The sequence below is a fragment of the Muscardinus avellanarius genome (genome assembly GCF_963383645.1).
Source record: "Muscardinus avellanarius genome assembly, chromosome: 20".
NCBI classification, from domain to species: Eukaryota; Metazoa; Chordata; class Mammalia; order Rodentia; family Gliridae; genus Muscardinus; species Muscardinus avellanarius.
In genome coordinates this window covers 34,688,939-34,715,625 of record NC_137806.1, presented here as the reverse complement: position 1 = coordinate 34,715,625, position 26,687 = coordinate 34,688,939, and the positions used below count along the sequence as shown (strand labels likewise).

The 26,687-nt window shown below is 51.9% G+C and overlaps 1 protein-coding gene across 2 annotated transcripts in view; it reads right to left on the bottom strand.

Annotated features, from left to right (window-relative positions):
* Window positions 1-21,194: 21,194 nt before the first annotated feature.
* Window positions 21,195-26,687, bottom strand: part of SIPA1L2 (signal induced proliferation associated 1 like 2) — a gene marked incomplete at both ends in the record, with an annotated part of 75,713 nt that continues 70,220 nt past the window's right edge. The window contains 4 exons of one of the 2 annotated variants that reach the window (XM_080717002.1): window positions 21,195-21,341; window positions 22,970-23,051; window positions 23,659-23,782; window positions 24,292-24,345. In XM_080717002.1, the coding sequence (XP_080573128.1) occupies window positions 21,195-21,341; window positions 22,970-23,051; window positions 23,659-23,782; window positions 24,292-24,345 (407 nt within the window). The remainder of the gene's footprint in view (window positions 21,342-22,969; window positions 23,052-23,658; window positions 23,783-24,291; window positions 24,346-26,687) is intronic. The other variant, XM_080717003.1, reaches the window with a different exon arrangement.

Genomic DNA, 26,687 nt, shown 5'->3' with positions numbered 1-26,687 from the left:
CAAGCATCCATTGTTCCAAGAGGAGCGGTGCTAAATGCTCTCTGCTTCTGATCTGAGTAGCACAGCTATTTCAACTTAGACGTTCCCCTATTTCAAGTACTTTGGTGATTAAGTGCTTGAAAGCTTGCGAAGGACAGAACCCAGGATCTGGGACTGCAGAGAAAGACAAGAAGCTTGGGCTCCAGATCCAAGTCCACCACTGGGGTGAGGCCAGGGATCCAGACCTTTCCCTCGGGCTATGGATTTATGTCAGCGTGGAGCTTGAGCTCATGTCCGCAAATGGGCAATAAGTCATAATCAGTTTGCTAATTAGAGCTACACGCATCTGTCTATTGTCTACTAGATTCCTTTCCCCAGCTGACCTAAGTCTCTTTAGAATTCGTTCAGAGTCATAAACAAGAGGGTGTGCATCGTTTAGACCTCACTATTCACCGCAGGAGTCAAGGTTTGCTCAGGGTTTTATCGGCTAGCAGTTCTCTGCAGAAAGTCACAGTGCAGGATTCCTCAAATTAGTCTGAGAGGACGCATTCCCCAGGATCAGAATGTATAAGGATATGTTATTGTTGTTTTTAAATATATTGTATATTATACTGATAATACTGGTCTTAAAAATCAATACATGTGTATTCTGAGACCATTACTTAATAACTAGAACCTGGTTTCCATGTTTGCATTAGGTTCATCGTTTGTCTATGAGTCCAAGATGGATGTTTTCTTAACTCTACATCAGGTACAGTATGGATTTTCAAATGTAGATTTCTCTGTCAACTACATTTACAGATGAGGATGCAGGCACAGGGCTGTTAACTCCTATTGTATACTACGGGAAGTACTGGGGTTAGGACCTGGCTGAGAAGTCTGGGTTCAGAGTTTGGGGACCCTTAACTATTTTGCTATTTTTTCTTCCAACTAGTAATACTTTGATTCCAATGTTTCTCATAGTGGGCTCTATAGAAATGGGAGGCTTGCGGGTATATATTTAAGAATTATGGAAGATTATGTTTCTCAACATAAATATGTACATTCCTTAACTTTGCAAAGGATTTGGTGTGAGACCATTTTGAGTTCAAATCTAGACAAGGCTCTTCCTAATCAGGGGATGTGGGAGGCCTCTCTTTCCTCCTCTGTTGTGATGGGCATTGGTCTCCCTTGTGGGTTATTGTCTGAACTGGACATGGAAGTATCTGTGAAGAACTTGACATACCATGTTCAGTGAAGCTGGTTCCTTTTTCTCCTCTCTTCAGCTGGAAACAGGTCTGTGCTAACACCGGTGCCTCCTGAGCCGGTTAGCTGGTTAGATTACCAAGAGAAGCAAGATCATGAGGTTCCAATGCTTGCTCTCTGTCTAGCAGCCAGACCACTTACACAAATGAAAACCTATGATGCCTAGGGCAGGTCATTTGGAAAAGATAACAGCTTGTAGATGGTGGTAAGATGTAATGGGGCCGAGGCCAAGAAAAAAGGCAAAGGTAAAATATTTTTCTGGGTGATAAGAGGCAACGATTCTATTTTTTATTCTACCATGAACTTGTGATATGTTCTTAGACTGGTTGGAGCCTACATTTTTACCTCTAAAGTGAGAGAATTTTAAATCAGTGGTTCTGAATTTCTTTTTAGGCTCAAAACCCTTTCATTGATCAAATGTATGTCCCTCTCTCCCCATGTACAGATTCCTTTATGAAATACGACAACTTTGACCAATTCATAGTGGCCATAGGGGGCCTAATGTAGAGAAGGATGGTCTTAAAGAGATAGAGAAACCTGTGATTGGTTAGCAGTATTACCAGAACCACAGGGCTTCCAAAGGAGTTACATTCTGCCTGGAAGATGAATACGATAAAATGATCCAGGTGGACATTTCAGGTTCAGCCAGGCAGAGATGCCTGATTCTAGTATTGTCTTCAGCAACCATTTTCTTACGTGACATTAGAATTATCCTACCCCTCTTTGTCTCTCTCTGTTTCTCAGTCTTGGAGATAATGTACTGAAAAATTATCCCAAAGCTGGGTGAGGTGGTGCATGCCTATAATCCCAGTACTTGGGAGGCTGAGACAGGAGGATGGCAGCTAGCCTCAGAAACTTAGTGAGGCCCTCTGTAACTTAGTGAAACCCTGTTTCAAAATTTAAAAAAAAAAAAAAAACAGGCCTGGAGGGAATGATTTGGGCTCAATCCTTTCCAGTAGAACACACACACACACACACACACACACACATAAAATTAAAAAAGAACCATCACTTATTCCATAGCCAAGGTGGTGTGAAGAATTTGAAGCTTAATTATTAAAATTGTCCCAATCAAACTCTGCAGATAGAGCAACACTTTCGCATTAGGACATTTAATGCAAAACATCTTTGCATTAGAACATCAGGCCCAGCCACGACAGCAACACATTTGCCTAAAGCCTCATTTTAATTGAGAAAGAAAAATAAATGAGGCTTTTGGGAAGCAGGGGTTAGTAGTACCAGATCATCATATTTGGCTGTGGAATATTTAGTGTTCTTTTGCAGACACCTGCTTCATGTAATTTACTGTCTTGTGGGATGTTTTAATAGCCTTTATCTAAGAGATGAATAATGTCCACTCTACCGTTTCAGGAGAAAAAAAGATGGCCACAGCCAGGCAAATGCTTAGCAACTTTTTCTGTGCTGGAGAGATTTGCCAAACTCAGCAATTTGAGGCAGGAGAAATTCATCACTGTGTTCACGAGATGTCTCAGTATCTACTCGCCTGGGGGATCTTCTCCAGCCATTAAAGAAATAACCTTCATCACAGTCCTGGGAAGAGATCCACGGGAGTGACCGCGTGGCACCAAGAACTTGGTACAGTTTTTTGCCCAGGGTATAAAATTCTTCTTTAAGAGAACTAGAGAAAGATGAAGAGGAGGTAATGTTGTAGTAACTATTCTCAGATAGCTACACACTGTGTAGGAAGAGAAGAGAGACAAAAGCCTGTAGTTGAAGGACAGTCAACGACGGAAACGCGGGGAGGTTTCTACTGTTTAAATATGCTTTTACCGATGCATCGTAATCATACAACGTCACGAAGTTCGGAGTGATGGGGACTCGTGCGCGCAGCGCCAGGGAGCTTACCTCCGGATTCCACTCCGCCCCTTCCCCTTCCCCGCCCTGGTGTTGAGGTCGGCATTGGCAATTTCGTATCTGCACGTAGCATCATTTGAAGTATTTCGTCAAGACCCCTCCCCTACTCCTTCCTCTAGACCCCTCTTGCTCCAATGGTGTTTCTCCTCCTTTATGTAGAGTCCCTCTGGTGTCTCAATTTCTCCCTGGCTTCCAGAGTCATACCCATGGAAAGACCCCATTAACCTAGAAGCCTATGCAGATGGGCCCTGTGGTAGACCAGGAAGCTGCCCCTTACCCTCTACTTGCTAGTGAGCTGGGTATTTGTCATTTGGTACATTTTAACTAATGCTCACAGTCACAAAAGACGCTTGACAAGGCCCACGCATCCTTCCAGCTGTCCACACCTGTGACTCTAGGTACCACACAGGCTGCTGGGATTGGCTCCGTTTCTGAGGAGTCAACCACGGTACCCTGCAGGTGTCTGACCTTTGAACTTGAAAAGACACACAGGCTTTAGCCAGTCACTTCCAGAGCAGGCCTGTTTCACTGTTGGGGTTGTGATAAGACAGTAAGCCAGCCTTGGTATCACAACACAGATGTGTTTGATGGCAGGAGCCGTAAGATGGCGGACAACTAAAGCTCAAGGCTGAGGAATGTCCTGTTTGTGTTTCTAGAGAGATTCGCAGTGCAAAGCTGAACATGGCTGAACATGCAGAGGGACCCTCCAGAGGAGGAGCGGAGGACAGGGGATGCGGGGTGCTCCCCACTCCCCCGCTGACCCTCGGCCCTCTGCTGCCCAGGGGACAGCTGGGTCAGCGGCGCAGAGTGGCCACCAGGACATTTGCTCCATCTTCAGGAGAGGGTCTTGGACAGCAGCATTCAGCGCTGTTCGTTAGGTAAGCCGAAGGCTAAGCAGAGAGGGATAGGTACATAATCCTGTTTGTTATTTCATTGCCAGAAATGTGCGACCCAGAAACACTGGATCCACAAGGACTGTCTTGGCTAGTTAATGCTGATGCAGAGAACAGAAATGTTTCCCGCTATCACTTCACACACCTTCCAGTAAAAGCTGTGGTTACCGCTGGGTCACAGGGAGAACAAAACGCAACATGGAAGCTGGGGATAACAAGCCTTCCTCTTCTCCTCCCACAGCTCTGCTGACTTCCCCAGCATTCAAAAGCAAGAAGGCATTTCATTCCAGGCAGGCACCATGACCCAATCAACCCCAGTGCCCGTCCCGAGTCGAGCCAGGTGGAATCCAGCTCCCCCAAGCAAGAAGACAGGTAAACAGGGCAGGGCGGCCTCAGGTTGCGCTGGGAAGATTCTGGAAAGGAGGAGACTCGGCGGCCAGCACTAGGGAAGGGCACTAGCTCGTAGCCCAACAGCCCGGTGCAGTCATGTGGAAGCCCCTCCACACCAGGCCTCACAGATCCACCTCTGCCTCGGGTCCCAAGAGGAGGAGCCCGGTGCCGCTCATCCCTGTTCTGAACAGGACCAGCCAGAGATGCCCCCCCCCCCCCGCCCCGATTCTAGCCTCCCTCCTGAACCACACATACTGCAAACTCTGGGAAACTCAGTGGGGGAATCTTCTAGAGCTCTTATTTCCACAAGTCAGCCAAGAAAACCAGAAAAAGGAAAAATGCCTCTTCCGTCCAGGTTGTCCTTTTACTAAGCAGAAATTTCTTAACTCACACTATTTAGGAAGAATCTATTTTATCATTACTACCACCCCAGGAACCGGCAGACGGTCCAACCAAGAGGTGCCGGCTCTGACTCAAGGGGTGTGCACTGTTACCATTCAAATGAGAGGCAAAGGCTCCACTGAAAAGGAAATCAAACAGACACAGAGCTTGGCTTCCTGAAGGCTGCCAGCTATGACCTTGAGCCGCTTGGTGCTGGCAGCCTTCCTGGATATCTCCTGGCAGCGGGAGCCACATGCTTCCGGAAGCTCTCGGGAACTCTTCTAGAAGCAGAGCCAGAGCTCCCAGGAACTCTGCATCGCTCTCCGTGGATTGTTGGTATTTTCAGTCTAACCACTGTGACCAGCCACTGCTGCTGATGGTTCCAGTGCAAGCAGCCTCGGTGTTATTAGTGCTTACTGGAACCACAGCCCAGTCGACTCAAGAAAAGTCACAGGTAGGCAAAGGGGCGCTCCCTGAGTGTGTGCCCGGAGCTCTGCCAGCCTTCCTTCCTGCTCTCCTGAGAGCCAAAGCTGACAGTCCTGGCAGGTCCCTGCAGCTCTCCTGGCCACAAAGCCAGCAGGTACCGGAGTTGTCTGGAGCTCTGCTGGCAGCCAAATCAACCTGCTGCCAGCAACTCTCCGGAACCCTCCTCGCAGCCAGAGCTAGCAGCTTCCAGAAATGCCCCTCTGCTATTTCCAGCTCATCAGTGTTGGCCGTAACACCAGTGTTATCAGCTCTGGTTGCTGGATATTTTCAGTTCCAGCAGCCTCAGGGGTACCACAGCTCAGCCTACTCAAGATAGAATTCACGAGTGGACTAGCGCAGGCCCTCTGAGTGACTCTCCGCTCTCCGTGTTAGCAGTGATGGCTGCTCTCCTGGCAGGCCAAGCACACACGTACCCGCAGATCTCTGGGGCTCTGGATAACTATTGGCTGCAAAAGTCTGCAGCCACTGGTGGCTCTGCACTGTCTGGAACTCTACTGGCAGCCAAAGCCAGCAACTACCAGGAGCTCTTTGGCACTCTTCCAGTAACCAGAGCAGGCGGCTCCGAACCACACTCCCATGCTGCCTCTGGCTCACCCGCGGGCACACTCTCGCCAGTGTGGGATTAGTTCTGGCTGCAGGACAGTTACACGGCCAGCGGCCTCAGCATTACCAGCTCTCACAGAAGCCAAAGCTCAGCCTACTTGAGACAGAAATCGCAAAGAGGCAAAGCACAGCTCTTAGAGACAGCAGCTCTCCTGCCGACTCTCTGACTCTCTGCAGCAGAACCAGGAGGAACTGGCAGGTCTCCGGAACCCTGCAGTCACAGCCAGATCTACCCGAGGCCCCCTGGGCCTCTTGAAGCAGCTGGAGGTGGCAGCTGCACAGCTCTCCGCTGCTGTCTCTGGTCATGAAGGTTGTCAGTGTCACGCTCAGTGATATCAGCTCCGGCTGCAGGACATGCCCAGAGCCAGCAGCCAGGGTGTTATTTCAGTTTTATCAGCTCTGAATGTAACCACAGCTTAGCCTATTCAAGGCAGAAGTCACACATCGGCACAGTGTGAAGCAGAAGGAAGCTCTGCTAACAATCAACCCGCCTTGGGCGGCAGGAGCTCGCCCGGGAGTCACTCCTCTTTGAGCAGACACTCTGACTGCCTCTGTCTGGACCCTGGTCTTGACCACTCTGTGGGGCAGGTGTGTTGAGACGCTTGGCTGGCTTTGCATTCATGTTGTCGTCCTCGCTCTCAGCCCAGCCTCCTGAAGCCGGGCTGTATAGTGTGCGTGCGTGCGTGTGATGTAAGTTGGGTTCTGTTAGAAATTAAGGCTGAAATGAAGGACATTGCGATTGCCTAGTCTATGCCTTTCAAGTGACTCACAAATACCTGGTGAAGAGCAGCCAATGAACATGATACAGTTGTGAATTTATTATTATTCAATAAATTCCGCCATTATGAAGAGACGCAAATATATTTGGTTTATGTTGCTGGCATGGCTTGCTCACGACAGCAGACATGTTGGCAGGATTTTGTTTGTCAAAAAAAGAATCCAATGAGCACAGGCAAAAAGAAAATATACTATCTGTTTTCCAAACATATTAAGCCATTTGGCCATATAGATAAAATTATAGATAAGACTCATTATCCATACCAAAGACTTGTGAGTAGAGACTAAAACCTCCCTCTGCCAATCTAAGGACTGGCTCATACTATGGTACAAACCCTCTTCACTGGAAGAGGGTTCACACCTCTGAGCAAAGAAGGTCAAGGGTCAAAGGCTGGAGAGCTGGGAAGGCAGACTGCCCACACCATGAAGAGTCTCATTTCCAGTAACTGATTGGCAAAAGAAACTTCAAAGCAGCAGCAAGAAAAGAAGTGAGCCTCGGGTCGTACATCTATTCCTCTGTTAAGGTGGAGCACGGTTTTGTTGTCACTGTGTGTGTGTGTCTTACTAAGGATTGAACTCAGGGACATTCTGCCTCTGAGTTACACCCCCAGCCCTATTTTATATTTTATTTTAGTACCCAGAGAGCAGGAGTTTAGAAGAAAATTATCAATGACTGTCCCAGAGGAGCAGGAATTTAGAAGAAAATTACCAATGACTGTCCCAGAGGATATAAACTTAGGCTTAAAAGATTCTAAGAAGGTAAATCCATTAATACATAGGATATCAAGAAAAGAGGTACCTGCGATATTGTTAGAGTTGTCACCATGGATCAGGACAGGTACAAGGGCAAATTAGTGGCATTAAGGTGTTTAGGAGATGTAGGTCTGCAGAGACAGTGACAGGTGGCACAATGGACAACCCCTTGGAACTACGAGAACCCAGGAGACCGATGCGACCCCTGGGACTAGATCTATGCAGCATGGCCAACTTTTCAGAGAATGCACCAGAACAGAACAGCAAACATTCAGGACAGGCTATATGCAGGAATGCACCACAGATGTCTACTGGCTGGTTCATCGGTAGGACAGAAGAGAAAATGCTAGAGCCTTAAGGGGCTCTGAAATGAAGAGTCTCCTCCTTAGCAGAAAACCAAAATTTGAACCACCATCTACTAAGATTCACAAGGAACAACTGGAGGACAGCGAACCCCTGCTGTAACCCCACAAACCCTGGAGATAATTAAAAATGGATAGATATAACACAAGCAATTAAGAACACCAGAAAATGAGCAGTCTTGGCAGTGATATGTAACCAGACAAATGTGTGCACTGCACCACTCAAGGTACCAGCAATGGGATAGTAAGTTGTTTCTTAGGCAAATGGTACCTTCTTTCTGGAAAGTATGCTTACTAAGTGCAGGGGTTAGCGATCTATCTTTTTCTGCCTCTGTTGTCTCAGGCTTATCGGCTGCCCATCGGTTATGGGTGCTTTGAAGTGAAACATGGGGTTTACATTCCACATCCTGAGGCCAAGTCACAGAGAAGAGGGAAACAGAGGCAGTAACTGTAGCCAGTGCAGCCGTGTGCAATCTCTAAGAACAAGGTACGAGGCTCTATATGTGCCAGGCAGAATCACTGTGATCTTATTTTTAGTTGCTTCAGTCTCCAGAACCACTAAAACAAAAGCTTTCAAAGCCCCCCCACCCAATATTTTTCACATTCGACACCAGACTATTCAGTAAGCCAGATACACTTAAGTTACAAACCACACCACAACAGATAGGCAAAGTTACTACCACATACGACACAATTGCACATCACAACACACAGAACATACAATACACCCAGAACAACTGGAGGCCAAGGCCACCCCGGGAATACAATCCGCAAAACAAATATCCAGCAGACGACCATGCAAAATCACCCAACAAGAGGCAGAGATTTTTTTTCCCAAAAACCTAGAAGGGCCCTGGGGTCAGGAATATCTTCACAGGCCATGGAGACACCGGCCGTATCTGTAATTGGCTACAGATACTGAGGGCAATCTAGAAATATACTTTCTTAATAGACAGGATCAGAGAACCTTATTTAGGAAGCCAGTTAACAGAATGACCCTATAAAAATAGAAGAACTGGGTGATGGGCAGCAGGATGACAGACGCCAGTCCAATCGGAGCAAAAAGTTGCTTCCATAGCAACTCAACCTAGGTAACCGTGCACTGCTCACTCGAGGTGGAAAACTGGGGACCCCTGAAGGGCAAAAGGGTTGGGCCACTTGGGATGGACCTGGTCTGGAGCTGCCTGCCAAAGCACAAGTCTGCAGCAGCGTGGGATCTGTGGGGCGGCCTGGCCTCAAAGATGGGAAACATAAAAGCCTCTCAGGGGGGCGTGGGGCCCCCTCTCCAGCCGCAGTCCAATGGTGGAATGGCTCACACCGTGGTTCCCATGACCGCTGCTGTGACGTGTGTTGTCTAGAGCATCCGGAAGCTGAGGCCGCAGCACAGGGGGCCTCTGGGCGCGAAGGCCAATGGCTTGTCCCAGGAATGGGCGTGGAGGGGAAGGCCAGAGTGTAGGGGACACATCCACGTGGGGGAGAGAAGCTCACTCAAGACCAGGCAGGAAGGGCGAGGAGTCTGGCAAGGCAGGAGGGGTGTGGTTAGCCAGGGAGGAGGAGGTGGTCTGGGAGGGGTCGGCAACATGCTTCCCACGGTGGGTAGGCAGAGTGAATGGAGGGAGGGAAGGCAGGAGGCTCCAGCCGCTCAGGACAGAGGGCAGAACCGTGCTGGAGGGGATGGCAGCCCACCCGGGAAGAAGCCGGCGCTTGAAGCCCACCTGAGGCAGGAAGAGAGGACTTGGATGGTTTCGATGGAAAGGTCAAAGGTGTCTCAGGTTCTGAGATTCAGCACAAGAACATGGATGGGAAGTGAGTTCGGCGGGATTGTGCGGGGGATTCACGGATATGTCCAGAGACACCTTCAAGGCCCAGAGTGGGCAACTGCAGCTAGAATCCCGTGAGCCACCATCGATGCCTCAGCCGACCTCTTCTGTGAGGACCCTCGATGATACTCCACTTGGTCATAACCATGGAAATTTTTAGTAGAGACGTGACTGTTTGGGGAAGGCATACAGCATCGTGAATAAGTGTGTCTAGGGCATGTTCAGGCCTCTGTGGTTGGTTCACCTGGTGGTCCACTTTCCTCCCGTCTCAGCTCTAGGTAGAGGGCTTCCTGTGTAGTTTGGAGCCCACTGGGGGAGTAGGTGGTGATTCTGCAGCAGTTTCAGCAAGACAGGTTTATAATCAGGACCATCTAGGAATTAGGATGCACACAGGCACTGCTCTGATGATCCATCCTGACACCAAGCATTTACTCAGGGCAGCAGTGGACCAGCAGGCTGGGTGAGGGGCCGCCCAGCTTGCATAGGTGGGCTGCAGAGGTGCAGGCTGTGGGAGCTTTGCAGAAAGAGCCAGAGTCCTAAGCACGGAGGTTCAGGTCTGAATTTCAGGTCACCAGCTTTTCAGTACTGGGCACCTCCTTCATCTCTCCAAAACCCAGAAAATTGGGCAAACTTCTGGTTTGCCAAGGGCCGGTGGCTCCTGCGAATCCAAGGAGTACACGTGGCTGTGAAGCCTCTGAGAGCCAGGGCTGCAGGGTCAGGAGGAACCCGCTTGCCACTCAGAGGAGTAACCAGCTATCTCAATCGGCATTATCTCTGCTATACTCTAAAAACCCTGACCAGATGACTGAGCAGAAGGAAGAAGAAACCATGTTTGCTCATGGTTTCTTTGGAAATTCTGGATTCAGTCCATGTGGGGATGACATCTGGATAAGGCACAGTGGTTAGAAGGGGAGAGGGGGAGCGCACGGGATCTGCTCCTCACAAAGCCAGGGGAGAGGCAGCGAGGGGGAGGGGAACCATCTATCCCCTCCACCACCACGCCCCCAGAGATCCACCTTCTCCACACAGCCTATTGGCTCAGGCTTCCACCCCGATAAATTCACAATGGATTCATCCACTGTTGAGACAACCCAACCCCCTTCCAACATTGTTCTCTTGTTTCCATGAGCGCTAGGGAGAGATTATAAATCCCAACCACTCCCCAGCCAACTCAGGCTCTCCAGTGAGCCCCATCCTTGGGGCCCTGCTGGGTTCCCGTGGGCAGCCCACTTCTTAGGACACAAGTGTGCTCTTACTCTCCCTGGCAGTTGTCCTTGGAGATTTTCCCATTCAGTTACAGATGCTGAAGTGTGCTAAAGATTACTCCCTCTCATTTAATGCGTTGAGCTAAAGATTATTCCCTCCCGTTTCCACCATGAGAAGTCCAGGTCGGTCCTGTGTGGGCTGTGAGACGCCGGCTCCCTCCTGCTCTGCACACGGTGAAGACGATGCCCTTCTATGATGTGAGCGCCTTCCCATTTCAGGCTGTGCTAAAAAACACACACTTGCTGATCTTTTGTGCGGCTTGCAAACCCTTCCCTTATAATACTTTCGTCCTGTCTTTCAGTGTTGATGCCTCTCTTGGTATCAGCCTGCCTGCTTGCAGATGTTGGGAGAAAACTTGGCTTCTCCCGCCATTCAGGTCGAGCCTGGTTCTTCTGTGCCTTTAACCTAATACCACCTGGGCATGGCTGGAGTATTTTCGAGCGAGAGAATGAATTGTGCCCCCAGGCACGGCCAATTATTCCCAGTGGTGTCCAGGGAGCTGAGTTCTAGAACAAATAGCAACAGGTCTTCTTCGTGCATCAGCCTAGCAAGGGAAAAATAAGCCTGAGCCAAGATCTCGACTCGACAAATCCACTCAAAGGAACTGTCAGGCCATCAGATGAGTCCGAGGCGTCAGTTGCTAGGTGGCTGGACATGGCACTTCGCCCTCTCCCGGACATCTCCTCCCATCCTCCAGGGCCATTCCCACGACCCCTCAGAGCTCGCAGAGAGCTTGACAATGATCAGGTCAGCCTGCCAGCCTGGGAGTGATCGCTCGGGAGGGGGGCTGGAGGCCCACGATGTGTGCTCAGGAGGGACGTGCTGACCCAGTTTGTGCCCAGGGAACAGCCGTTCCAGTTCCAGACTGGCCAGGCTGAGTCTGCAACCTGGGAGGCTTCTGAGACAGCTGAGCTCTGGGGCGGGGAGGTAGCTGGGACCTCAGACGCTTTGCCCTGGTCATACCAGGGAGCCTTCCTTTTGGAAGGTCATTTCTCAGATGTGGCCGTGTTCATGTGTCCCAGGTTGTTTTTAGGCAGGTGAACAGACTGTGATAGAGAATGTCCCCTAGAGAGCTCACATATTAATGCTCTGGGTTGCTGTAGTTAAGCATGAGGCTTGTAATCTAATCAGTGACAAAGCGTTTGTGATGAATTTACTAGTGGTCACTTAGGCAGGGGGTATGGCCAGAGAAGCTGGGTCCCTGGAGCGAGGCCTTAGGGGCTATGCTTGTGCCTTTGAACGCTTTTGCTGGCCGGGCCTCTTGCTTCAGCTCTCTATGATGTGAGGGCAGAGCCTTGCTCTCTCCCCCCCTCTCTCTCTGCTTCAGGCCTCCATGATGCAAGAGCAGAACTGCATTCTCTCCTCCTTCTCCTTCCCGCCACTATACCCTGAACTCTGCAGATGTAACCTGGCCCAACATGGACTGAAATCTTGAGATTTCAAAAAATAAATAAATAAAAAGCCGGGCGTGGTGGCGCACGCTTGTAATCCCCGTGCTTGGGAGGCGGAGACAGGAGGGTTGTGCTGGCTTAAGAGACCCTGTTTCCAAAAATAAAAAAGTATAAAATAGGTCTGGGAGTGTAGCCTGGAGGTAGAAGGGCTTCCAGGAACCCCAGTACCACAAAAAAAAAAAAAAAAAGAAAAAAAGCTGTGAACAAATAACTCTTCCTTCTAAGTTTCTAAGTTGTGTGGTCGGTTTTCTTGGATCATAGCAGTGAAGATGTTGATGGAGACAAGCACCTTGAAAGGGGAACCACTCTGAAAGAGGACAGAGCTACTGGGTGCAGCTAAGTCAAGCTCATCTCCGACCAGCAGGCCGGTGAAACAGCTTCTTGTAAAATACTCTGGACCAAGCAAAGCCCATTAACACATTGGCGGCATGGTTTGTGGGTAGGTGCTATAAGAGAAGTAGGGTAGTGAGGTGCAGAGGGGTGGGGGACACCCTGGCAGGCCCCCGGAGCCCCAACTCTGCAGGTGCCGCCAGTGTCACAGGGTGGAAGAGGACTCTCCAGACATGCAGCCCACAGCCAGCTTTTCCTAGATGCTGAGGGATCCGAGAGTGCTGCTGGGGTGCCTAGGCCCCCGCCTCACACACTCCGGGTTCCTCCTGCATCCACCTGGCCACCAACCACTATTTTCCACCTTCCCAGTTCTGGCCAACTACCGGAGGAACAGCAACCCAGAGCTAGGGCTCTGGGTTTGCAAGTGAACAGAGGGGGCTCCAGCTCGGAATTGCTGGTGGGTCTGTGGGCCACCCCCATCCCAACCCCAATCCGGATGTCAGGTTAAACTGCATCTTTCTTTCTTCCTCCTCCTTTTCTCTCTAAGGAATAAAACCAGGGGCTTTCTACCTTCAAGTTACCCGCCCCCCCCCCAGCCCTTTGTTCTTGAGACAGGGTCTCACTAGGTTGCTAACAGCCTCGCTACATTACTGAAGCTGCTCTCCAACCTGTGATCCTCCTGTTTCAGCCTCCCACGTACTGGGATTACAGGTGTGTGCTGCCACACCTGGCTTAGCGTATCTGTTAATTATAATTGAGAACAGACTCAACGGCACTGATGATCCTGCACTGGGACACTGAGGAAGACAGGTCAAATCACACAACTTTTCTGCAAACAGAGGCCCTGCCAGCACTTGCCAGCAGAAGATGATCTGAACAAGTAGCTAAGAACACAGGAGCCGCAGCGGCAGAGTCCTCGTGCAACCTCCAGAGCTCGGCCTGGGCCCCACCCAGCCAGCCCAGGGTTTCCTAGGAGCAAAGGGAGGACTAGTGCCCCTCCCAGGCCCAGCCTGTCCTCGCCCTGCCTGACCCTCAGACACGCAGGCAGGATGGGCCGTGGTGTCCAGGCAGTGGCTCACGCTTATCTCCTGCCCAGGAGAGCTTTGTGACGCTTGGGCTTCCCAGCTTGACCCAGCATCTGGCCTGCCCGTCCAGGCGCGGCCGGTTTCTGCTGATTCCACTCCACCGGCTCCAGCAGATGCGCATGGCTGATTTATGACCATCTGCCTGGCCTTATGGTCCCACCAGCACTGTGTAAACACAGGCCTTGTGGGTTTCACAAGAGAAGTGTCGGCCATGTCTTGGTGCACTGGGGCAGGAAACAAAGACGTCTTTGCAAAGTTAATCCCCGTGCTTTGTTCGTTTGACCCCAGAACACAGTATTCCTGTGTCTCTCCTATTAGGTCTGGAGAGAGGTCCTGGTCCTTCCAAGACTGGAAGCTTCACCAAGTCGCTGAGGCTGTCTGCAACTGTCTCAGCCTCTCAAGTACTGGATTACAGGCATGTGCCACCACACCAGGCTCTTATTGGATAATACTTAAACAATACAACTTATGCCTCTGGAAATTGGCGTCCCTGGCAGGAATAATCCTTTGACCACGAGACAATGAATACTCAGTATGCTATGGCTAGGTAGATTGTGTGTGTGTGTGTGTGTGTGTGTGTGTGTGTGTGTGTTACTGGGGAGCAAATCCAGAGGCATTCTACCTCCCAGCTACACCTCCAGCCCTTTTAATTTTTTGGTTTTGGAACAGTCCTCTGGGTTGCCAAGCCTCACTACAGTTGGGTTTTACATCGTAGGATGAAGCGCTGAGTAGGCTTTTGCTTTATGAGGACATGCTACCTGAGGGAGGACAGCCTGCTTGCAGGGTCCACTTCGACGTTGGGATGAGGACAAGCAGCCCGGCAGCCAGCCTCATTATCTGGTCTCCATCAGGACCAATTCTAAAGCTGCTGCATTTCACCATCAGAAACCAAATGGTAGTTGGGCATGGTGGCGCACGCTTGCAATCCCAGCATTTGGGAGGCTGAGACTGGAGGATCACGATTCGTCGACAGCCTCAGCTACTTAGTGAGGCCCTCCACAACTCAGTGAGACCCTGTTTCAAAATAAATAAATAGGGCAGGGGTGTAGCTCGAAGGCCAAATGCCTCTGGGGTCTATCACCAGACCCACAAAAAAAAAAAAAAAAGAAACCACATGGTAGTGTTCAGATCATGGAGGCCGAACAGGGCCACAGGGAATCCTGAGTAATGACAGAATTGAGTAGGAAACGGTTCAGCCCCAGCCTTCCGTGCCCTATTGCAGGAACGCCTGGCTCCTCCCTGAGAGTGCTTCTTGAGTTCCGAGGTACTCGGTTTAAAAACACAGAGTGCCTATCTTTGGGTACAGTAGGACTTGGAGTGCCCATCCTTGGGTGTAGAAGGATACAGTGTCCATCAGTATCCTCTGTTCACAGGAAAGGGGCTTGTCTGGCCAGCTCCCAGCCCAGACAGGGCTCTGCAAGGTGCTCTGCCAGACCCCAGATGAGCATGCCCGGCTGTGTTTAATTACTCCCATTTAGTGGGGCATTCAGCTAGATCCGGTTGGTGCCATTGATAATTATGGTCTTGGGAAGAGGGGCAAGGCCCAGATGCCCAGGCCCCATTTACTCCACACACAGTGGTAGGGGAGATTCTGCTGGGTCTGAAATCTCCACTACAGGTGTGTGGAGCTAGTAAACAGCTAGCGCTTCTTTAGACTTTTCTGAAATAAATGCCAGCACTCTGAACCCCTCTTACCTGTAGCTTCCAAGGGTTTCCCAGGCTCACCGGAGGAAGGGGAGGGGAGCTGACGCCAAACTGCTGCAGCCAGCACCATGCAGCAGATGCATGGTATCGATGGCCAGGACACCGAGAAGTCGGACCCTGACTCTCCGTCTTTAGTAACGCCGAGGCAGACCAGAAGCCGGAGGGTGTCTGCATGTCAAGGGGCTCGTGGAAAACTTGTGGCTGTCTGTCTCTGTCTGCAGATACAGGTGAATAAAGACTGGCAAGAATTGAAGAGGCCAGCTACACCCTTTGGTATTACGTGGACTGAAGGGCCTTGCAGGATTCGGATTTTTAAAAAAGCAACTTGAGCCAGCCGTGGTGATCACGCTTGTCATCCCAGCATTCGGGAGGCTGAGAGAGAAGGATCGTGGTTCACGGACAGCCTCAGCTGTTTAGTGAGGCCCTTGGCAACTCAGTGAGACCCTGCTTCAAAATAAATAAAAAATAGGGCTGGGGGTGTCGTTTGGAGGTTGAATGCCCCTGGGTTCCATCCCCAGTACCCCAATAAATAAATAAATAAATAAATAAATAAATAAATAAATAAATGCAACTTAAGCTAGGCACGGCAATACATGCTGGTAATCCTAGTACTTGGGAAGCTGAGACAGGAGGTTCAAGAACAGCCTCAGCAAGTAGTGAGACCCTGTTTTTAAAAAAAAATAGTGCTGGGGAGGAGTGTGGCTCAGAGGTAGAATGCAAAAAAAAAAAAAAAAAGCGAAAATGCTAGGTGTGGTGGTGCACGCCTATAATCCTAGTACTTGGGAGGCTGAGATGAGAGGATCGCAGGTTTGAAATGAATCATAGCAACCCAGCGAGGCTTGCATCAACTTAGACTGTTTTCAAATTAAAAAAAAATAGGGATGGGGTGTAGCTAGGAGCTCGAACGCCTCTGGGTTGAATCCCCACCACCACATACACACTCACCAAATCTTGTGGGTCAAGGTGCGAGAGTGACATTTGGGGGTGATGTCCAGAGAAGCCTTTTAGAAGATAAATGTCTTATCTTATCAGAGACTTTGTGCTTAGTTTTCTGCCCAGTTCCTGTGGGTGGGTCAGAAGCCCAGATTCTGGGGCGATCTGGAGGTAACAGAGCAGAAGCCCAGACACCTTGGGCTTTGGCAAATCTCCTCCCAGTCTCCCTCCTGTGGGTCAAAGACAGCAGCATAGCCCCGACCTGCCTCCAACTGGGTTTTGAATCAAACCCATTCAGCTCTGTCCGCTTTATTTTCTGGGAGCCAGTCGTGTGCTTGGCCTGTTAGATTGGGGGTAGTGGATTCAAATGTCTAAGCAGAAAATTCAGATACTCGAAGGAATTGAGCTTGCTTCCTGAAGCCAGTGGTTCCAAGGAGCCCAGAGTCTAAGATCTTAATAGGATCCTGCTGCGCCACCCTCACTTGGGAAATTTGAGGCCAGCCTGGGACTCCTTCCTGGTCTCCACGGGCCAGAGCAGACCAGGCTGGCCTCGGTCCCCAGTGCTTTCATGGTGAGGCTTGGGGACAGTGATCTGGCTCAGAGTCCATTGCCAAAAAGGCATGTAGTGGCTTCTCCAGGCTGAAGAACCGCTCCTTTCTCCATCAAAATGGCATCTGTTTTCTTGGTGGTCTTAAGCCAATGCTTCACACCAGGAATAAGGGACCACCCCACTCAAGCACTGCCCTGTAGACGGAGGTGCCTTTACTTGTACTGTTCAGAGGTATTCCGTTGGCTGTCTTAAGGCTATACAAGTCTGATGAATGCTCTAGTTAATGGTCTACAGCGGAGTCTAAACTTCAGAGGGTTAGGGGCCAGGGACTCCTGGCATTTCAGAGGAACGCAGCAGCCAGGGCAGGACGGTTCTGCCCTTGGCAACCGCAGCGTGTATTTTGAATGTTAAGCCTTCTCCCTGCTAGAGAAGAGCAGCACAGCCTCCGGCATGCTAATTAACTTCAACTGTCACAAAACCAGAGCAGCCCTGATACCTCACAGTGCTCTCCACACAGTGAGAATGAAATGCCAGCTCAATTATTCTAGAATTAAAGTATTTTTGTGTTACTAGGAATTGAACCCAGGGCATTCTACCTCTAAGCTGTACCTCCAGCCATTTTTATTTTGCAACAGGGTCTTGCTACGTTGTGAAGGCTGGCCTCAAACCTGTGATCTTCCCGTCTCAACTTCTCCAAGTTCTGGGATTACATGCGTGCACCACCACACCTGGCTGACTAAAGTATTTTTAGCAGATGTATTCAAATATCAGTTTGTACGAGTCCTTATAGCAGGCCAGCCTGTTTAGCCATTCAGGGGCATTTTGTGATCAGTGGTGTTCACCACGATGCCAAGTTGCTCAAAGCCTCATGTTCGAGGGAGTGGAAGAGATGTTTCTGCAGCTGTAGCGTGAGCTGGAAATGTCCCTTCGCAGGGGGCTTACCAGACCCACAGTATCTCACCACATCTCTTTTGCTCAGACACTGAGAACTTTTTGTCTTCCCCAGAATATACCCCTGGCCTCACCTACAGATATTTTCTAAGAAGCTGGGCCACATGCCTTCATCTTCCCTAAAGCGGGTCGCCGCCCATCTGGTTGGCTGGTCTTGACGGCAACGCACCTGTCCTTGCGGTGATGCTGAGGAACCCGTCCAGGCCCTCGCCAGGAGTGCCCGTCTGCTGCTCACTTTCGCTAACAGGGAGATACGCTCACGGAGCACAGAGCCCACCAGCTCCGCGGGTCTCAGGGCTCCTCCCTGGATCCACCCTTTGCCAACCTCAAGCCCATCGCGCTGCACAGGCTCCGCCTCCGCCTCCGCCCCGCTTCTCTTTGCCTTGAACCTGGGGTTGGCAAACTGCGCCGGGAGGCTCCTGAAAGCCAAGCATGGCTCTGTCATTGCCAAAGGGCAGTCAGTCGACGTTTTAAACATGTAACCACAGTCCAGGACTCCAAAGGAATGGAATGTTCGTTCACTCTATACTCTGAAAAGGAAAAGCTCTGACGCCTTGGGTCAGCCACCCCCACCCATGTCAGAACAGCCCACTCGCCACACACATCACCACCCCAGGCTGCTCTGTTTTGGGGGCTTCATATTTTCGTGTACGTGGCACTGGAGATTGAGCCCAGGGCATTCTACCTTCGAGTTACAACCCCAGCCCTTCTTACTTTTTGTTTCGAAACAGGGTTTGGCTAGGTTGCTGCCTTACTGCCTAAGGCTGGTCTTGAACCCGCAATCCTCCTGTGTCAGCCTCCCCAGTACTGGAATTACAAGTGTGTACTGCCACGCCTGGCTTTTAACTCCCTTTTGACTGAGGGCCAAAGCTAAAGTCCACCAGGATCTGTACTTCTCTCGTGATGTGGTTTTGACCTCTTTAAACCTGTCCCCACCACTGTGTCCTTTACTGCTCTGTAGGCAGCCTGGCTTCTGGCAGGATCCTTGAACACACTAAGCCTCAGGGTCTTAGAACCCTGAATCCTCTTTGGCTGCCCCACAGGCCACGCAAGGGAGGAGCCGGGGCCCGGTGCTCAGAAGCCAACCATGTCTGCCTGGAGCAGCTGTGGGAGGCAGCCCATCCAATGCGCCTTTTAATTTCCCCCTTTCCAATTCTGGAATGACAGCTTGTCCATCTTGTTAGATCCCAGGCTCTTTGAAGATGGGGACCCTGCTCCTGTTGGCTCTGCAGCTCCGGAAGCAATGCCCAGCACAGTGTCAGAGGAGAGGGAGAGAGAGCGCGGGAGGAGGAGGCCCCAGTGCAGTCTGGACGCCCTGCGTTCTTCATGAAGGGAAACGGGCTGGTGTGCTGGAGGCTACGCCAACCACAAGCGTGTGGAGGGCACTGCTTCTCCCACCCGTTGCCCACGGGAAGCCCCAGGAGAAACTCCTCTTGGGCCGATGCTAAGAATCACTGTGTGTGCCCCATTCTCGGTACGGTTTGTTTCAGAAGACTGGGAGCTACGTACGTATCTCACTGTCCCCTCGTCCACCAGGTTCTGCACCCCATGTCCACTATGTTTGATCCAAATCTATGCTCTGTCTCTTCCTGATTATTTTGAATTCCTATTGTAAGAAAACAAATTGTTTCAATAAGATGCCACTGAAAAAGAATGGCAAGCCTGGGTAAATCCTCTTAACCCAGGCCACAGGCTACCCAGTTATAAAATGGGGATCCTTTGGCCGGGTGTGGAGCTGCATTCCTGTCATCCCAGTACTTGGGAGGCTGAGACAGGAGGATTGCAGGTTCAAGGACAGCCTCAGCAAGTAGGCTCTCAACCTAGCAACACCTTATTTAAAAAAATACATATATATATATATTATTAACAAGGGCGTCGCTCAGAGGTAGAATGCCCTTGGGTTCAACCCCTAGTCCCACACACACACAATGTGGATCACATTCTCTAGTAACCAAGGATACCGTTAGGATTAAACAAGATGAGAAACTCATAACAGGCACAAACACTAGTTACTTAATTTTTTGGTGCGGTGGATTGAACCCAGGTGCCCTACCTTCAAACTATACTCCCAGCCCTATTTTTTATTATTTCTTTGTGGTACCAGGAATTGAACCCATTCTACCTTTAAGCTACCCTCCTAGCCCCATCTTTATTTTGAAACTGTCTTGGTAAGTTGCTGAGGGTCTAAGTTTCTGAGGCTGGCCTCGAACCTGCGACCCACCTGTCTCCACCTCCCAAGAATTGGGAGCACGGGCATGGACCACCACTCCCGACTCACCCTTTAAATGAGTCCCCAGAGAGCAGCTAAATGGTGTTTAACGCAGACCGAGATCCTGAACGATGCAAAATAAACCCAAAGACTGACCAGCAGAAGTCTCCATCCGTTTGACCACGCTGTTACATGCGCGGACTTCTTTTAAACATTTATTAAAAAAGCAAAATGTATGTTCATCTCAAATATAACAGTTAGAATGGTAAAGCGGTACAAAGGGCCCGTTCCTAGCAGCGTCCAGCCGTTAGACTCTCCCCCGCCCCGCGGGCCGCCCTGGGCCAGCTCGTCCTGCCTGAGCTCGCCAGAAGTGCAGGTAAGACCAACTCTTATAAAATTAACAACTTAAGGTTAAATAAGCTTAAATAAGGGTGTTAAATACAAGACACTTGGCCGAAGCTTCTGTACAAAGATACACACGTCTGGCGCTGGGCCCGCGGCTCAGAGGTCGGGTCTGGGGCGAGCTCTGCAGCAAGGAGACTGTACAAGAGCGAACAGAGGGGCGGGCGACAGAGACCACGGGGAACTATGTACAAGGCCTGGGTATCTTAAAAAAAAAATCAGAACACTTAATATTCAGGCACCGTTTGTCCCTGCAAATAAATAAGTCTCTAGAGTAACTGCATTCGAACTAGCGTTAAAGACGGCAGGGTCTTCCCCTCCCCTCCCCCCACGAAGCTCCTCCAGCTACCGACATTACGCCTCGCTCCTTATTGCTATGATGTGTGGCTGCGAGAGAAAGCTACTGTACATCCTAAAAATAGAGCACCTTTACCATTAAAGTGGGCGTCTGATCACGTCTCCACGGTCACAAGCTAAATCCCAGGGAGGGCACGCATGGCTTCAGCATGGCTACGGGTCACCGGGCGCAGGAGCCAAGCTCCTCCCTCGCCCAGGGAAGCCCACGGTCTCGGCCCGCGCTCACGTTGTACTCTCTGCACACTTGGGCTACATTCGCATCTGCACACCGGCCGCTCCCACAGCTGGGGTGAATGCTACAGAGAATGGAAGAGCGGACACATCTGCGGTTGGCGGGAAGCACACTTGGACGCCGCGCTCACGGCTCGGAGGGACGGGCGGTGCGGGCCGGCTTAGGACTTCTTGTCGATGGTGCTGAAGAACCATTCCGTGAACTTCCTCAGCTGCGCGGCCGCGGTCTGCGACTCCTCCTGCAGCCGCAGGTTGTCTTCCCGCAGGTGCTCCACCTCGGCCTGCAGCACCGCCTTGTCCTGCTTCTCCTGCGGAGGGAGACCAAGGGTCAGGGGGCCACCCGGCCCTGCGCTGCCAAGTGGGCCTGCAGGTCTCTGCTGGCTCCCGACTCTAGACAGACACGGACAGGCGAGCGGCCCCTCTGCTGGCAGCCGTGTTCCCCCACAGGGCCGGGATGGCTGCTGTGAAGGTTCTTAGCCAGAGTCCACCCTGCCCTCTACCCGGAAGAGGACCCCTGGCGCTCCCCAGCTCCCAGGCCTTCGGCGGTGCTGAATTTTCCCGCTGACCTTAAGGCTTGCCACCCAAACTACGTAAGAATAATTGGGAGCCCTTGAACTGCGGCAAGGGGCTCCCAGCGTACAGCAATGAGAAATGCGGATGACGAGTTTCAGCTCCCTGGGGTGAGGGGATCAGGCCCCAGCAGAGGGCTAGTCAATCGGGGTTTCTGAGGGGACATAACAGGGCTGCCCACCCCACCTGCAGAGATGGACGAGCCATAGAGCTCCAGGGGCCCTTGGCCTCCCGCCATCCCCCTGCCTCCCAGGCTCCTGCAAGGCCGTGGAGTAGCTTCCCTGGTGGGCAACCACAGTCCTTTGAGACGCCGCTTTCCCCGGCCTGTCCACCTTGGCTGGGAATGTGCCGTGGCCGCTCAGCCGCCACCTCGGCGCCCACTAGCTAGCAAGGCCTGTGCGCCCCAGATCCCCTCTGATATCCCTGTGTCCTACTGTGAGATGCTGTGACGCCCTCCCCACCGCCATCTTAGACTCTGGGCCCTCGGCACCACACCCTCGCACACACCCGGGGTCCTTGTCTCTCTGTCCCTGCCAAATCCAACACTGGTTGAACACTACAGCTGTTTCTAGCACTGAAACCCCACAGTCTGTTTCTACATTCTTTGTTTGCTCTTGGTTGGTTTAGGCGTGCTATGTCCTCTTGGTTCAGTTTAGGTAGGTTATATGTGCTTAGACATCTATCGATTTCTTCCAGTCTGTTGGAGTATAAATTCTCAGAATAGTTCCCAATATTCATTCTAGGTGAGCGGGGACAGGGGGTCACAGAGCTGGAAAAGACACAGCACGGCTCTGCTCACAGGGTCACTAACTTGTGCACCTTTGGCCTATGCTCGGCAGTTCTACCAAATATCGCACACCAGGGTGCCCTCTGCCATAGACCTCCTCCTCCAAGCTTCCAGAAGCCCTGCAACCACGCCTGCTCAGCTTGGGAGCAGAGCAGAAAAACGGCCGAGGACTCTGCCAGCCCACCTCGGGCCCTGGGGAATGCCCTTCTTTGCACACGTACCTGTGTGTGCAAACACACACGTGTGCACACCCTGCTCTGCTCTGGTAACCACACAGGTGGCCCCGACTGTGCGAGGCCAGCTCCCTCTCTGCACTAGAACAAGACTTCGCCTGTCCGCGCTCCACCGCAACGCAGCTAGAACCGCTCTTCTTCCCAAAGCAAGCTGCCGAGATGAAAATTCCTACCGACACCCGCAGGGACCCCCTCCGTCCCTCTTCCGTGGACAGCAGCACCCCGGCACCTAGCACGGCACAGCATGTGTGGTCGGGCCGGCAAGTGCTAGCGGAGGGGAGGTGCTGGCCGACTGTGCACAGTGGAACTCCGATCGCACACTACCTTCCCGCGGCCCACGCTTTACCTTCCGAAGGTCCGTCTGCAGTTGTCGGAGGATCAGTTCCAGCTGGTTGACTTTCCCGGTCAGTGTGGACGGAGAGCGCTCCCTAGCAAACAGGGTATAATTAGAAACTCTCGGGAGACAAGCGCTGGGTGCGGTGGCACACCTGTCATCCTAGCCCTTGGGAGGCTGAGACAGAAGGATTGCAGGGTGGAGGCCAGCCTCAGCAACATAGTGAGACTCTCAACCTACGAGACGCTTCAAAAGAAAAACACAAGAAGGGCTGGGGTGTGGCCCGGAGATAGAACACTGCTGGGTTCAGTCCCTAGTACCGCAAACAAACCTGAGGCTAGGACACTGAGGCCGGTATCTTCTGTTGGTAAAGTTTTTACTCCAAGATAGATATTTTGTGGGCTTGGACCCGGCAGAGAAGCAAGGAGCATCTTGTCATGTTGGAGGGCGTCCTTTCTGCTGTTTTAGAAAGGACTCAGAATCCACAGTCCACGGGGCATGACCTCACCCACGGTGGGCGCAGGCTGCTACCCTGGCAGGAGGGACCTGCTCCCTGGCGGAAGCGTTATGCGCCTAGCAGCCTCCTCCCAGCCGGGCAGGAAGCTCGTCAACCCGCCCCATCCTTTCCCTGGGCTCTTCAGGGGCCCTTTTAACTGCCAGCTGGGGACCTGGGGATGGTGTGCACGGGTGGGGGCACCTACCCTGTGGGGTCCATGAACTCTTTGCCGCCGCTTGGATCCACGCACAGGGCCAGCTCCTGGGCGCCTTCCAGGTCCTGGTCCTGCTGCAGATCCGTCAGGGTGCAGAAGGGCGCAGCCCTCTGGTCTGGAGGACACAGAAGGAAGGGTTAGCAATAGCCGCCAAGCGCCATCTTCCTGAGGGACGGGCTCAGGATGCAATGAAATCCACTTCCCATTCCCTGCGAATGATTTCCCTGTTTCAAAACAACACAAAGAAAATGACACACGGGCAAGCTGCTGACAAGAAGCGAGGGGCCGGCTGTCCTGCAGGGCTGCACGGCTGCGGGGACCACTGGCAGCTCCCGGATTTGCTAGGGCCAATTTGCTTCCTCTCCGCACCCCCGCAATGCCAGGGCTGCCGGCTGCATGTGGAAGGACGAGCTGGTGATGACTCGGCTGCTCAACAGAAGTGGGGAGATGGACCCATCTGCAAGCTCCCCCAAACCCAGAGAGTGCTCGCGGGGCAGGACAGGCAGGGCCCCGTGCCTCAGCGTGCCCCAGCCCTCGGGTGCCAGTAACCATGCAGGCGTGCAGACACACCACATAAACACACAGGCCTCGGACTCAAGAGGCAACAGCCGGCCCGACAGTCACCTAGGTAGGGCGCGTGGCGGCAGTGCAGCCCGAGCTCCTCGTCCGAGTCAAGACCTGAAACAAGACCGGGATTCTCCTGTGAGCAGGAAGGCCTCTCTCACCTGACATCTGGGGCTCTCACAGGCTCCAGCAAGAGACCTGGGGTGTGCAGCACGCATGGGCATGCTCACATGTGCACACGCATGAGAAAGAAACCAGGAGAAGCTGCAAGTGCCAACGTTAGGTGGTGCCAGAAAGAATGGGAGGTCCCGCTTCATGTTTGATTTTCAGCACTGGGGGCAGTGCCCAGGGGCACTCTACCTGAGCTCCACCCCAGCCCTATTTTTTAGTCTATTTTGAAACAGGGTCTCACTGAGTTGCAAACGGCGCCACTAGGTAGCTGAGCCTGACCGCGAACCACGATCCTCCCGTCTCAGCCTCCCAAATGCTGGATTACAAGCGTGTGCCGCCACGTCCAGCCTGCTTCAGGTTATAACTGTGCTGCCTGGAAGCAGGGCGGTAGTGGATGACCAAGGTACATGCCATGACACAAATACATATATACACACGAACATGTACATAACACATACACAAAACACGGATACCCGCCCACATCATACACACACACGTACATAAACACACATATATCAACACACACATACCTACAGATACGCACACTCAGATCCAGCCATACCATACACCCCCATTTTGGGTTCACTTTGATGACTCCCGCCATGAATTTAAGGGTGCTGGGGGGAGAGATGGCTAAGTCATCTCACCAGAAACCCTCCCAGGAAGATCTGAGGGTGGATCGTTGGCAGCGGCGGTGCCCACGACAGGTGTGAGCCTGGCGCCTCTGCTCAGCAAAAGGCTGCTTCTACCTGGGCACCAGGCACGGAGCTTTGGACACTGGGCAGGAGCATGAGTGTGCAGGCAGAACTCAGGCCCTGCTCTGAGCTCGACTCTGACCAAGGATGCTAAAGCGAAGAACAAGCCCTTCACACTGAAACTAGCTGGGGATCCCCCCCGCGCCCCGGCTTCTGAGTGCACATCTGCACCTGCCGCTGGTGTCTGAGGGCACAGATGTGTGTCAGCACCGCGGCCCTTATCACGCAGTTGATTAATGGTGGAGAACGTGCACTGGGCCCGCGTCGGGCGCTCCTAATTTATCCCGCTGCCTCCTCTGGCTGCAGCTGAGGCTCCTAATGAGGCCACCTGCTCGCCTGGCTTACGGAGGGTCACGCACTTCCAGTTAATTAAAAGGATGGTGACGTTGTGGAGAGGCTGGGGCTGCCGCGAGGTGCTGAAGGTAGCCAGCCTAGGCCAGGCCGGAGCACGGCAGCTCTCTCAGCCACCCGCCACCGGCACACACACACCCTTCAACTGACCTTTCTGCAAAGTCCTGCAAGTCCAAACTTCTACATAATAAGCATTCTGCAAGGGTCCCAAGAATCAACCGTGTTGCCATCACAGGGAGAGTACCAGTTTTTCACGTGAAGCCACCTGTAACTTGGCACGGGGAGCATACATGTCCTCGGCAGAGTGAGGGGCCCTGGCTGGGAGGTCTGGGGGACTGTCCTTTCCACTCAGCCCTGCTCTGTGAGGGCTCTCAAATAAAAGGTGGCACCACACTTAAAATATTGAGAAACAGATAAACTGGGAATGTAAAAAATAAAAAAAGGACAGAATTTTTCTCACTTTTAAAAAAGTTTCATCAAGCTGGGCGTGGTGACGCACGCTTGTAATCCCCACGCCTGGGAGGCTGAGACAGGAGGATTGCGTAGGTTCGAAGCCAGCCTCAGCTACTTAGTGAGGCTCTCGGCAACTCAGTGAGACCGTTTCCAAATAAAATATAAAATGGGTCTGGGAGTATAGCCTGGAGGTAGAAAGCCTCTGGGTTCCACCCCCAGTACCACCCACACACACACACACACACACACACACACACACACACACAAAGTTCCATCAAATAATCATGCACAATCTGATAATTTGGTCTTTTTTGGGGGAGGGTGCTGGGAATTGAACCCAGGGGATTCTACCTCCGAGCTACATCCCCAGCCCTGCTTGTTTTTTTTTTTAATCTGGAGATAGGTCTAAGTTGCTGACGCGGGCGCTTCGGACCTGTGATCTTCCTAGCTCAGCCTCCAAAGGACTGGAATCACAGGCATGGGCCATCATGCTCAGCCTCTGTCTTTAAGGTACTTGCTCTGATGACCCAGTCTAAGTATCTAGATAAAAACGTTCCACCTTCATCTATTTCTACCTTCCTTGACAAAATAGACACAGAGCAAGACTTGTTACTGGCAGCCATCGAGATGTCGCTCGTGGAGAAAGGAGGTCCTTCTGGTCTGGAGGCAGGAGGCAGGAGGCGGGCCTGAGCTCTCCTACAGCAAGGACTGTGCCAGGGAGCCCAC